This window comes from Crinia signifera, chromosome 8 (assembly GCF_055691185.1).
Source record: "Crinia signifera chromosome 8, ASM5569118v1, whole genome shotgun sequence".
Lineage (NCBI taxonomy): Eukaryota > Metazoa > Chordata > Amphibia > Anura > Myobatrachidae > Crinia > Crinia signifera.
The window spans coordinates 100,753,375-100,766,856 of NC_139224.1; the positions used below are offsets into that span (position 1 = coordinate 100,753,375).

Genomic DNA, 13,482 nt, shown 5'->3' on the forward strand with positions numbered 1-13,482 from the left:
CAGCATTGAGAGCACCATTTATCCTGACCAAATCCCCAACTCCGTTTACTGAAATGCAACCCCAAACTTGCAAGGAATCTCCAAAATGCTATACTGTTGCCTGCAGACACCCATAAAAGTACCGATCTCCAGCCGTTTGGCGAGCAAACTGCCTTCTGTTACAGCAAAACATTTCACATTTTGAATCATCAGTCAAGAGCAACTGCTGCCATTTTTCTCAAACCAGTTTCTATGTTTTCGTGCATAGTTGAGTCGCATGGCCTTGTTTCCACATCGGAGGTATGGCTTTCTTAACACAATTCTTCCATGGATACCATTCTTGGCCAGAAGCCTCTGAACAATAGATAGGTGTACCTGATTCCCTCTGGTTTCTGCCAGTTCTGAGCTGATTGCATTGCTGGACATCTTCTGATTTTTGAGGAAAGTAAGCATGTTGTGTCTTTCATCTGATGCCCTAAGTTTCCTTGGACAACCACATCTACAGTCCTCAATGTTGCTTTTTATGCTTTTTTAATAGAGCTTGAACAGCACATCTTGGAACACCAGTCTGTTTTTAAATCTTTCACTGGTAGAGACCTTGCTGATGTAGTATAACTACCTTGTGTTTTGTTTCTCTGCTCAGTCTTCCACAACCTCACCTTTGTAGCAGCCTTTAACCTAGCTGTTTCAGATAGTTACTGTGTTTCAACCTATATATGAAAATGATGATAATTTTCACCTGTTTGATATGATTGATTAATCATACACCTGACTATAATCCTTCTCTATCAGTAAGAGAACCTAGAAAAAAGTATGTTGTTTTGAAGGCAAGGGGTGGTTACACCAAAATATTAATTTGATGTAGACTTCTTCTTTCCATTCACTTCACATTTTGTTAATTGATAAAAAAAAGTGAACTATTAACACTTCTATTTCTGAGAGCATTCCTACTTTGCAGCATTTTTTTCACACCTACCTAAAATGTTTGCACAGTAGTGTGTGTGTGTGTGTGTGTGTGTGTGTGTGTGTGTGTGTGTGTGTGTGTGTGTGTGTGTGTGTGCGCGCGCGCACACACACACACTAACATATATATCTATATACATTTACATATCTATATAAATAGATATATAAAATGTACATTTCTTACTAGTTATTTATATAGCGCACACATACTCCGCAGCACTTTACAGAGAAAATTTGGCCATACACAGCAGTCCCTGCCCCAGTGGAGCTTACAATCAATGGGGCATATGTATTAAGCCTTAACAAGAGATAAATGCAGGGGTGATAAGGAGAGATAAACGTCCAGCCAATCACCTGCTAACTGCCATGCTACAGGCTGTGTTTAAAAAAAGTCAGTAAGGAGCTGATTGGCTGGACGTTTAACTCTCCTTATGACCCTTGCATTTATCTCTTGTTAAGGCTTAATACATCTGCCCCTATATTCCCTACCATATATACACACACACGGTCATGCTAGGCTTAATTATGTTGGTAGCCAATTATCCTACCAATTTATTTTTGGATTGTGGGAGGTAACCGGAGTACCTGGAGGAAACCCATGCAAACACGGGGGGATATACAAACTCTACACAGTTATTATTATTATTATAATTGTATTTATAAGGCGCCACAAGTATTTCACAGCGCCGCACAAAGGAACAGTACAGGGAGACAAAACTTAGAATAACATAGAATAAATAACAAAAAAAGAGTACAAATAAAGAGCACCACAGTTCAATACACATTACAGCTTGAATACAAGTAGTAGGACTCAATCAACATACAACTAGAGGCTTGAGGCCAATGATGGAGATGAGTATGCGGACGAAGATGGTCACTGAGTGTTTGAGTATAAGAGAGCTGTGAGTGAAATGTGAAGAGAAGAGGGCTTTGACAATAGGAGGGAAGAGGCCAGTTAGGGCCATGTCGGGAGTTGAACCCATGACCCCATTGCTGTGAGGCAGGAATGCTAACCATTACACAGCACGGACAGTGTATAACTGTACTATACTATAGCATGAACAGTTTATAACTCCCCCTATCAGAAGGACGAATTTCTCCTGGATGCTGAGATAACCTAAAACTATTGTTTATGTTCAAACAATATTTAGAAAAAAAAAGTATGTTTTGCACAATACATCCTAGTTAATAACACAAAGATGCTCCTGTGCCCTTTAAGAATAGAATGTCATTTTATTGTCAGTCAGTGTATTAATGCAAAATAATGAGCTTTTCTTAAAAACTCTGCAGTTTAAGGCGATACACTGCATTAATTTACTCGTGTTACCTTTATTACTACTATCCACCTCCACTGTAAGGTCATCATGTCTTACCATACCATACCTTTCAATTCTGGGCCTTATTCAGGTCCCAATGCACAGAATGTTTGATACTTTATGCATTCGCTACAGTCATTCTGTGCATGTTAAGTGATTGACAGCCTTCAGCTGTTTGGGAGGGGGTGGTAATGTATGCCGTTTCACAAAGCAGAGGCGTGTCATCTCCGATTTGTGGGAGTGCCAATGCCAGAGGCTCCAATGTCCAATGGAGATTTACTGGTACCTTGGAACAAGCTGGTGCAGCCATTACTGTACCTCATGGCAATTGGTGTCAAAAGTGATTTGATGCTGCATTCTTGGATCACACGTGTATGCAGGAAGCATCTACTCATAACAAACTTTCCTGCTGCATTCCATATGCTGGCATCATTGCTGCTTCCATATGTAGTTGATTGTCTTTAGGATCTTGTGCATGAGAACTTTACAGTATAAGTCACACTGCACACCCCATGTCCTCCATGTGTCTCATTGATTGTGTCCTTCACAGATTGTCCTCAGAGGACAGTGAAGAAGCGTCTGGTTATTTAGATGACAGTGATGCCTCAAATGATGATGTGAGCCTGTCCTCCCGTCCAGGGGGAGAGATGGATCTTCTGGGTGAGATTCTAGACTCACTTAGTACCCACAGTTCAGATCCTGGTGGGGGTCGTCTCACAGCTGCTAAGAGTTTAGACTTTTTCCGTTCCGTGGAGGACTTAGAATACAAAGTTATGGTAAGTTTGTGAACTTGGGTTAAACGTTTTATCTTGCATTTAAGTGTATCTATGTAAAATTCTGCAAGTTGATGGAAATGTGATATGGCTCATACTTTTGGTCTGAACAATCTTCCTTGACTAGACAGAAGTTTTAATTGTTCAGAAACAGCCTTAGTGATCTTTTCTTGTCTCACCCACCAACCTCCTCTCCTCCTATATATCCATCATATGTCCCTGACTGTACTGCGTGATGTTTGAAGCTAATAAGTTATATAACGGCAGAACTCCTCTTTGCCAATTGTCTCTGATTGTCAATGTTGCATTGATGTTTTTCTCTGCATTCAATTATTTTGGATGGTGATGTCAGCAAACCCAATCAGAAACAGTGAGTATGGAAGAAAAACTGTATACCAAAGGTAGGTGACTAACTTTCCAATTAAATCCGTACATCTTCCCAGCATGCCTTGCCATTCCTAGAAATGCAGCATATTTTGCCTATAAAGTATGGTTTCCTGTTATGGTAACATGAGTGTATATGATTCTGAAGATGCTCTTTAATTAATACTATATTAATGTGCAGCATCCATCTCAAATTCATTCTGTTTTCAAAGAGATTAAATCAAGTAAAAGTTTTTAATATTGACTTCAGCTCTAATGGAAACCATCTTTCCACCAGTTTGGGAAGTACAGATGGAGCCCGCCTCATTCAGGCTGGAGCTGGCGATCGAAGCACCAGCCACCCCCCCTTGAACGCCCTGTTCCGACGGAGCTCCCCGTCGATCCTTGCCGTCAGTCCTCGCCGCCTCCCTGCAACCCCCTAACCCTGCCCGTCTCCCTGACAGCCAGGGTTTCCGATAGCTTCTGCCGAGTGACTGGGACACTCATGTGTCCCAGTCAGAGGGTGTCCCCCTCAGCCAGTGCTCGCTAGCGGGGACATTCCGGCGAGCCCTGGAGCTGAATGAGAGGGGCTCCATCTGTATACAGCCAAGGCATTACATGTATGACAGTGTTGCATGTGACCATTCCTGCAGGTTGTGCTCATCAAGTTACCTTTCATGCCACACATTTTCCTTTCAATATTAGCAGTAAATGTTTGTGGCATTGTACAATGTCTAGCAGCACAATGCATTCATTACCCAGGGAACATTCACCAATAGGGTAACTATATTATATTTGCATATACAAAAATGTTTTGAAAGTTCACATACAATTAGGGCTGGGTTATGTGTTCTAGAAGTTTTGTACTTTTGATGGACAAACGCTTTCGTATCGGCTAGGAGACAATACAAATGGCAGTTTTTGTGAGTGTGAAACTTGGGTGCAGCTACACTTTACTAAAAAGAGCTACAGTAACCGGCATATCAAATGCAGGTGCAACATCAGTGATTTTCATTTTGTAATCCAGGTTTCATTCCATAGACTGATAGCAGTATGTTGTGTTTGACACCTGACTGAGAACATTGTTGTATCTTACAAAAAGCATTGTTTTGTATTATCTTTGAGGAAAATCTCCCCACCTTCACACTTTGGTGCCCATATTGTGGGCAGAACTATACTGAAATACTTGGCAAATAAACACTGCACTGCACTAATGAAGGATGTCTGAGTCTGTGCATCCAAATTATTGGTTCAATTTTACTTTTAAGTGGGGATGCAGTGGATGTCAGGGCATTCAACTTGTGACCCTCCAGCTGTTGTTGAACTACACGTCTTATAGTGTGTACACACGGTTCGATATGGCTTCCGATGTTGACGATATCGTCAACATCGGAAGCCATATCGCATACATATCGCATACTGATTGTATGCATTGTAAGGGCTTCCTAGCCCGATGCGCGCTCCCGTTTAAGGACAGATCGGAGGGGAGATAGAGAGGGCAGCACACTCTAGCTAGCACAAATCGCAAGCATATCGAATGCATCGTATGTGCCTTGCGATATGCTTAAGATGCGATGTGCTATGTGATTTCCAGGGCCCTGTCAGTCATATATACACAAGTCAAAATCGCATAGTCAAAATCTTAAGCAAATCTTAAGCCACATAGGAAATCGCATAGTAAATCAAATAGGAAATCGCATAGCAAATTGTATGGTAAAAAGTGAAAATCTTAAGCATATCTTAAGGCATATCTTAAGGAGTAGAGAAAAAAAAAAAAGGGGAAAAGTAAAAATCGGACAAAACATCGAATCGTACATCGGATCGCACAGAACATCGAACCGTGTGTACACACCATTAGCATGATCTGACACAGTTTTCGAGTTTCCAGATAGCAAAACTGTCTGGGTATGCTGGCTTGTGTAGTTCTACAACTACTGGACGGCCAAATGTTGAATGCCTCTCCTGTACACTGTATTTTTACTTTATGTTGAATATACAAATTGAAATTTGTAATACTTTTAGTAGTCAGTTGCTTCTCATCTTAATTGTGAATCTGAAAACCGCCTGCCTCGTTGACTGCATAAATGACCATAGTATTTTGTGTCATCCCCAGAAAAATACAAATACTCCCAGCGAGAACAACCTTAGTTCATTGTGTGTAGATTCCGGTAAAAACTGGAATGTCGGTCAAGATGACAGTGTCCTTTTCAGGAAGCATCCCTCACAAAGCAAGAAAAGCCGGGAGGAGGTCTCTCATAAATACATAGATCGCCCCCGTTCTGACTTTCCTACAACTGTTATTGATGTTCCAGGAGCTGGACGACCCACATCTCTTTTCTGCCATAGGGAGGTTGGAGCAGGATTGGATGTAGGTACCGCATCTCATGCACTTCCACTGAAGAGTTCAACCTTGCAAGTTCCATGGGAGAAGGAGAAGACTGAGATGAAAGGTGTTCCAAGCAGAGAGAATCCTCCTTGACCATGTTCTCACCTGTCTGACCTTTTTGCTTGCTTCTAACTCCAGGCTTAGACATTCCAAAAGCTAACTGGAGGGGCACCTTGGAAAAGTGAATAATGTTAGCATAACTACTGTATCACATAGTGTCCTGGGTTTTCATGCACCACATTCAACAGAATCCACTGCACTTTCTGTGTCAAATCATTTCAGACCACTGTGCTGGTCCCTGTTTACTCTTAAAAATAGTTTGTTTTTTCATCCAGAAAATTTTAACATCTAGTAAAGCAATGGAATCACCTAGTAAAAGGCAATAGTGCAGATCCCCTGTTCCATAGCAAATGCCAGGTATCCGCTATATTTACCTGTTATTCAATTGGTTTGCCAGTTCTGTAATACAGCAAATGCCCACCAACTTTGAAATAGTGCCTGAGATGGTTAGATATGCTGTAAGTGGGAGGGCCCATCACAAGCCCCAATCTTTCCTGCTTAAACCTCCACATTGTTTTATAGCTAGATAGAGTAGCCGTGCACTACAACTTTTTACTATATGCTAGTGCAGCTTTCAGATATACTGTATGCAACATTTTGACGCTGATTGGCTATAGTAAAAGTTTAAGTGTTACAATATAAGTGAAGTCTGAGTATTTAAGAGGAAATTTACCAAAGTGTGGGTATAGAAGTGGAGATATTGCTTATAACAGCCAATCAGATCCTAATTATCAATTAGCACTGTGTGCTTTATTTTTACAATAACAAATTACCTTTCAATTATATTATTTAACCAGATAGTAATTGGCTTTGCAAATTGAAGCCACAAATAAGACTTTTATGCCCTGCTTGAATGGTTCAAAGGTACTCTAACCTTAATTTATTTTCTTTTAATTGTGTTTGGCATCTATTGGTATGTGTAACTGCTTTTTGTTAAATGCATAGGCAATAGATTTGAGTGGGTGAACAACATATTCTAGGTGTAATTCTTTTCAAATATAATTTATTTAGTTAACTCTCTCTGGAAAACAAAAAGAATGTGATTAATGAGCCTTTGGTAGTTTTCAGGAGTGGGCACTGTACTGTTATCATAAACTGGAGATGAGTTCTTAAGTACCAAAAGGATTTCTGAACTTTGTCCTTACCTGTTGTTTTCATATTCGTATATATCTCATCTTGTTGGTACTGGTTAAAAGATGTGATAAAACACTGGCTGGACATTATTTGGGTACTAAGGTTCTCCTAGATTTTGTGGCAAGACTCTTTAATTGGTATAAGTAGGCAGAGTGTGTCTCAGCTGCTGTTCTTCAAGAGAACCCAGATAACTGCACCCAGCTTGGATATAAATGTATGGTGAAGCTGACACTAGAAATGTTATGTACTAAAGGCACTGACTTAACCTTCTGCTGTAATAATTGGTCCAAAACTTAAATACCTTTTTTTTTTCTTTTAAATAACCTGAAAAATATTTTATTGCAGATATATATGTTTTTTAAAAGGGATTACCTAGATATTGATATTTCTAACATATATTTTGTTGCCTCTAAAACGTCGGTGTACTGTGATATAATGAAGAGTTTCGTATGCACAAGAGCTAAAATGCCACATGAATTTGTTTATCCCAGGACTCCCGTCTGGAGGGTCTGCACATGGTACAACATCGTTATGCTAATCATGGTTACCGAGATGAAAAATAATCCTGGAAATAGTTGTTGAGGATTTTCTGCTATATTTTTGTTTTCAATATTTTTTTATGAGATTAGGTGTATTTCTGCTGTTGTTTAACTTGAAATAAATAATATTTACTTTTTTATGCTATGAAAGGCTCACTGTAACGTTAGGAGTGATCAGTGCATTCTCCTCGATCAGTGGAACTGACTACTGCTGAAACTTAGTCAACACTGTAAGAATTCTATTAACTTATTTCTGTAATAGAACAAGACACAAAATCATACTGTATGTCAGAACGGATATAAGTTCACACAGAGAGCAATATATGTTCTGTATCTTTTTGGTCATATATTAGGGTCTGAAGGGAGGCCTTCTGTTCACTATTTACTTATATACACACTTACAAGGTTAACACACAAGTACATTTTACCAAACTGTACTGTAAAACAACTTACTGGGTCTGTTGCAGAGTAGAATTCACCAGTTTGTGGAGGATACCTTGCATGCTTTGGAACTACGCTTATGCAGGTACAGATGATACAGAGTTCTAAGCATTTAATTTGCATCACCACTTGCAGTTGATGTGGCATAACTGGGTTGTAACCAGTGGCTGACTTTACTTATGGGCTGCAAGACTGTCAGTGAAGCCAGATGCAGTCCATGAGACTGAATTGGTTTTACTGTGGCTGGCAATGACTTCCTATTGGAAGTTCTACCTGTCAGTCAAAGACTCACCTTTAGGAGGTGTTCCCTCTTTCCGGGATTGCCAGTCTGGGCTGCGATAAGTATAGAGCTGGCTTCATTTAGGTAGCTACTCCCTGCCTTATCACGCATCCCAATTTAGATTGTATGGGCTGCAGTTGGTGCAGTCAATGGGTTCCAGGGGATTGTACATGCTCAGTTGCACTGTGGCGAATGCATGTGGGGAGGTCCAGACACCTGCAGGATCTAATGCACAAGTGCCGGGATTGGGCTGGTCGCTTTCTCCTCTTCGGGCATAGGGGGTAGATGCTGCGGTATTACCGCATCATTACCCGTGCTTGCTGATAAGACAGGTAGCTTTCAGGATACTCAAAAAGGGTTACAGTACAAATAAAGTTGGGGTTATTTATTAAGTAACACAGATTTGCAGATCGTGTTAATGACCAATATTTTAATGGGAAATGCTTTTACTAGCTGTGGAAATAGTAATTGGATGTTTTGATTTTAGTTCTTTTTAACCTTCATATTTGTAACGGTTCATTGCAATACTTTTATGGTTGAAGTCTTTTCACCTTTGAATAAATAGTATTCTATATATTGTTTCCTACATTTGGAGAACTCTTCCTAAATAGATTTTTTTTCCAAGAACACCCTAGCACTTTAGATTATTTAAGTCCTTATAACACTCTCTAATGACTTTATTCCACTACTATTAAACTGACGGACATCTGGATTGTAAATTAATGTCCAAAGTTAACAGCATGTTCATAAAGTGTGAGTATGACTTTTAAAGGATTTATTTGGTCAGATTTACCATATGTGACAGTAGATGCCATTTGTTTTTTTCTGTAACCCTTTGTGAGTATCCAGAGGAACACCTACAAGAACCACTGCACCATTACCGGATGCAATAACTATCCGGTAACGGTGCAGTACTACATAAGGCTCATTAACAATGAAGAACTGGTGAGCATATATCATATGGCGTGTATATTTTTTGGACTCAGAGTGTAAAAAAAAATATATATATATTTGTTTCCCTCTGGTAAATAACCCATACATTTTTGGGCTAAAGCTTGGAGAAGCACTGAAACACTCTCCATTTGATCCTGCTAATGATGATGACTACAAATTAAGCATATAGATACCGGGTGGGTAACGGTACTGTACAAAAAATAAATGTGCACAGTTGTTTCAGGTGGGTTAAGTTCGAGGAGACCCAGATTAGTGGATTCCCAGAAAAAGTACTTCAACAAATAAATTGAATATAAAATATGAATTTATTAAGTAAGGTTATTGGTTCAACAGATGTCCAATACAGCAAACTCAGGAGCCCCATCCTCTACATCGTTATGCTGAGTTATTTACAGATATTCCTGGCACTTCTGAAGTGTTTTCTTATAATTATTCAATAAAAAAAGAAGAAAACAAGAGTAAAAACAACAGCAAACACAAAAAGTAATTTTTATCTTAAATAGATTATACGTTCTCTCTTTTTTCTCCTCTTGTTTTCTTCCTTTTTATTGCATAATTGTATTAACAAATTGATTAATGTGTTTAACAACCTGTTTATTGAAGATGAAGTTATATTATCATTATTAATTTGGAATGAGATGATGTAATCGAGTAGGCAGCAGATTGGCTACTTCAGGCTTTTAATTGATGAATTGATGATTGTGAGGATGCCAGATCAGCCCTCTGTTGAAGTCTCAACAATTAAATTAGAAGGGGTATGGCCTATAGCTGTATTGAATTGCCCTTCAGTAAGCGGGAAGACATACATATTTACCTGTTTGGATCAAGTATTGGGGGAAGCTGCTGACCTGATAAACTGGAAGTCTTGTGCAAGTATACCAGCTGTGAATAATTGTACTGAAAAGCTGATCGTGACCCGCAATCATAGACTTGTTGTTCCATGGAATTGTAATGTGATCTGTTGAAAACGCACTGAAAAATAGTATTTTTTATTTATAATGATATATAGTATATCGATATGCGGCACTCCAATGTCAAGAAAGACCCATAACAGCAATATGCCTACATTTCAATTGTATTATTACATGTTTTATCAGGGAATCATACCCTGATGAAAAATGTGGCATATCGATACACTATACTTTGGAGTCACATCGAGATTATCCCAGGAGGGCACCCAGGTCCACTAGTAAGGGGAGTGCCAGGCATAGTTGGACTATATATATATCTATACCCTGTGCTGGGAGCCTTGATGTGAACACTGCCTATCATTGACCACTGTATGGTGACCCTTTTTTGAAGCATATGTTGCTGAGGATCCTGGTCTACCTTTGTATATAAAAGAAGCTGTTATAAATGCTACTCCTCTATCTTTGATTTACTTCCAATTGGACCATAAAAATATTTGATTATCAAACGAATAGTTTTTAATTTCTACCCCTGATGAAGTCCTGTATGACGAAATGCGTTGAGTTCCATTCTCTTTTTGATGTTCATGCTGCTGTCAATTTATAGGAATTATTGGTGGACCATCGTCCACACGCACGGATACTAAAGTTGTCATATGCTAATTTTAACAGTGATTTTTAATGACTGTAAATTTAATTTTATTAAAGTCTTTAAAATGACTCTACAATTAATCTACTTAAGTATACTTGTCATTAGCACCCTCTGAGATCTACCATTCTCTATAATAAATTTATATATATAGATACGGGGTCCGGCACAGCCTCTTAGATGCAGAACTTTGCTGGGTGCCCGCACAGAACAGGAGATACAATCGACAAAGTGGTGCAGCACTCCAGCGTAGGAACTTTAAAACATACCTTTTATTTGCAACGTTTCAATGCTACTAGAGCATTGTCATCAGGCTAAAGTCTTTTAGCCTGATGACAATGCTCTAGTAGCATTAAAACGTTGCAAATAAAAGCAATGTTTTAAAGTACCTACGCTGGAGTGCTGCACCACTTTGTCAAATATATATATATATATATAAATATATGTGTGTATCTATATATATAGATATGAATAAAAAAGAGTGGTGTATGCGCTATCGAAGGTACAGTTTATATTGAGCTACACTTAGTACCCTAAATCGTATTCTGATGTCTGACGTACCGGAGGGCGGACATCGGAAGCGGAGTATCAAAGTGTGTGATGCTGCATGGAGAGTCAGAGCGTGTGACGTAATAGCACCATTGCGCTAGGCGGAAGACACTGCTCCCTGTGCTGACTTCTAAAGAATTCCCACTGTCTGGATGTGTGTACCGGAAGTGAATATGAGGTTTGAACTCCAGAGGGTTATAATATATACCCCCTCTGTGTCCACAAATCCACTATCCGGATGTTGATACCGGAAGCGGAATTTACCCATGCGCTCCAACATTAATCAAGCTATTTAGATAGGGATAAATACTAGCCCCAATGGGCTACAATAACTCACGACGGGTCCAGGCTTAGAGAGAAAGAGGACAAAATGTGTTGAGGACATGTGCTGGGACTACATGCACATTTTGAGATAAGCTTTTACTATTTTTTAATCCTGAACAGGCATTTTATAATGTCATCAAATATATAAATAATGTTTGCACAGTTTTGCACTATGTATTTATGTTTTCTCTTTATATGAATGGTGAAACTGGTGGTCTAAAAGAAAGGCAAAATTCGCTTAAGGATACCCATTTGTGTGAAGCCTCAGAGACCAGTGCGATTATATTTGGGATTAACACGCAGTACAAGTGGTTGAAGAACCACTTCCAACGGTACTGATATCTACTGGGTGATCACTATTTGGTCACAGGTCAGACCAACTAAGGTTAGTACACTAGGAGTCACCTCATTATTTTTTGCATATACAGATATATATTCCCCTGCTAAAAAAAAAGCAAATATATGGTTAAAACATGAACTGAAACAGAATTGTATTATCCGCAAATAACCTGACATATGTAATGATTAACTATAGCTGTATTTGGTACAAAAACAGACTGAAAACAGACTCAAATCAGACAGCTAAACTATATTTTCATCACTCCTGATACACACTGTTGGTATTGCACCATATACAATACAAGTTAAACATTAGATATGTCAGGTTGTTTGCTGAAAATACAGTTCAGTTTAAGTTCATGTTTTAACAATTTTGAAATTATATGTTTGCTTTTGTATACAATATAAACTTTAGAAGTGTGGTGGGTGTTTGTTATATGAATATAATAAGGTGGTTTTAATAGGACAAGAAAGGGGAAATAAATAAATCATCATAATCTGATTTAAGATGTTTACTTTCTGATACATTTATTTCTGAAAGGGCATTGTCTGGTTATATGTGACCAAACCACACAAGTGCTTTTTAGCAGTGATGTCAACATTAGAGTTCTTGCTTTTTAATCCTTGGACAATATTGTTCACATTGTGTCTTAAATCTATATAATCTATAATTCATGTTATACACTGTATTTTGATGTTATTTCCAACATTAAAATGGCAAAAGTGTCCCTACTGTTTTTTATGGTTTATATTTCTTCACCATTTGGACTTTGAAACTATGAAATAGCTTAGTAAGGAGATCTGTGACCTATATAAGATGGACCCCCAGTTTGTCTGCACCTTCCCTTTAGAATGTAAGCATTAACGAGTGTCCTCTCTCCTCATGTGCTTTTATAAGAATATATATCTCTTCCACTGTTATAATTGCAGAAGTGTCTGGAACTGTCTTTTATTTTGGCATGTACTTGTCCTAATTTGCATTTGTACAGTAAATCACTTTTCTTGCTTTGTTTTTTTTTTTGGCTCATCTATGTATTGCCAGGCGCTGCGGAACCCTTGTGGCACCATATAAATATACAATAATAATGATGGCAGAAGTGCCAAGATGATCTGGAAATAACTCAGCCTCTAGGGGGAGGGGCTCCTGAGTTTGCTGATGTGATTGCTGTATGGGACATTTGCTGAATAAATATCCTTATCGAAGTACAATTAATTCATATTTTTATTTAGTTTATTTGTTAAAATACTTTTTCATCGAATCCACCCACCTGGGTCTTCTCGAACTTAACACACCTGAAACAACAGAGAATGTAGCACAGCTTGCAAGTCTAAATGCCAGTGTGCCTGGGACAAATTACTGTTGGCAAAAGATGATTATACACGAATGTAACATTATTCACCCCTTTTTTTATCCTGAGATGTCACACTTTAAGCAAAGTAACTGGCAAAATCTAAACCTTATACGGCCTACACACATGCCGATATTAAGGCATTTTCTAAGCGATTTTGCTTAGTTTGGCAAAGT

At 38.7% G+C, this 13,482-nt stretch overlaps 1 protein-coding gene across 5 annotated transcripts in view; it reads left to right on the forward strand.

Annotated features, from left to right (window-relative positions):
- Positions 1-11,019, forward strand: part of DENND1B (DENN domain containing 1B) — a 214,830-nt gene extending 203,811 nt beyond the window's left edge. For 4 of the 5 annotated variants that reach the window (XM_083156880.1, XM_083156878.1, XM_083156881.1 and 1 more), the window contains 2 exons: positions 2,809-3,034; positions 5,508-11,019. In XM_083156880.1, the coding sequence (XP_083013006.1) occupies positions 2,809-3,034; positions 5,508-5,873 (592 nt within the window). In that variant the 3' untranslated portion in view covers positions 5,874-11,019. Of the gene's footprint in view, positions 1-2,808; positions 3,035-3,383; positions 3,433-5,507 lie in introns of all 5 variants that reach the window. The other variant, XM_083156883.1, reaches the window with a different exon arrangement.
- The last annotated feature ends 2,463 nt before the right edge of the window (positions 11,020-13,482 follow it).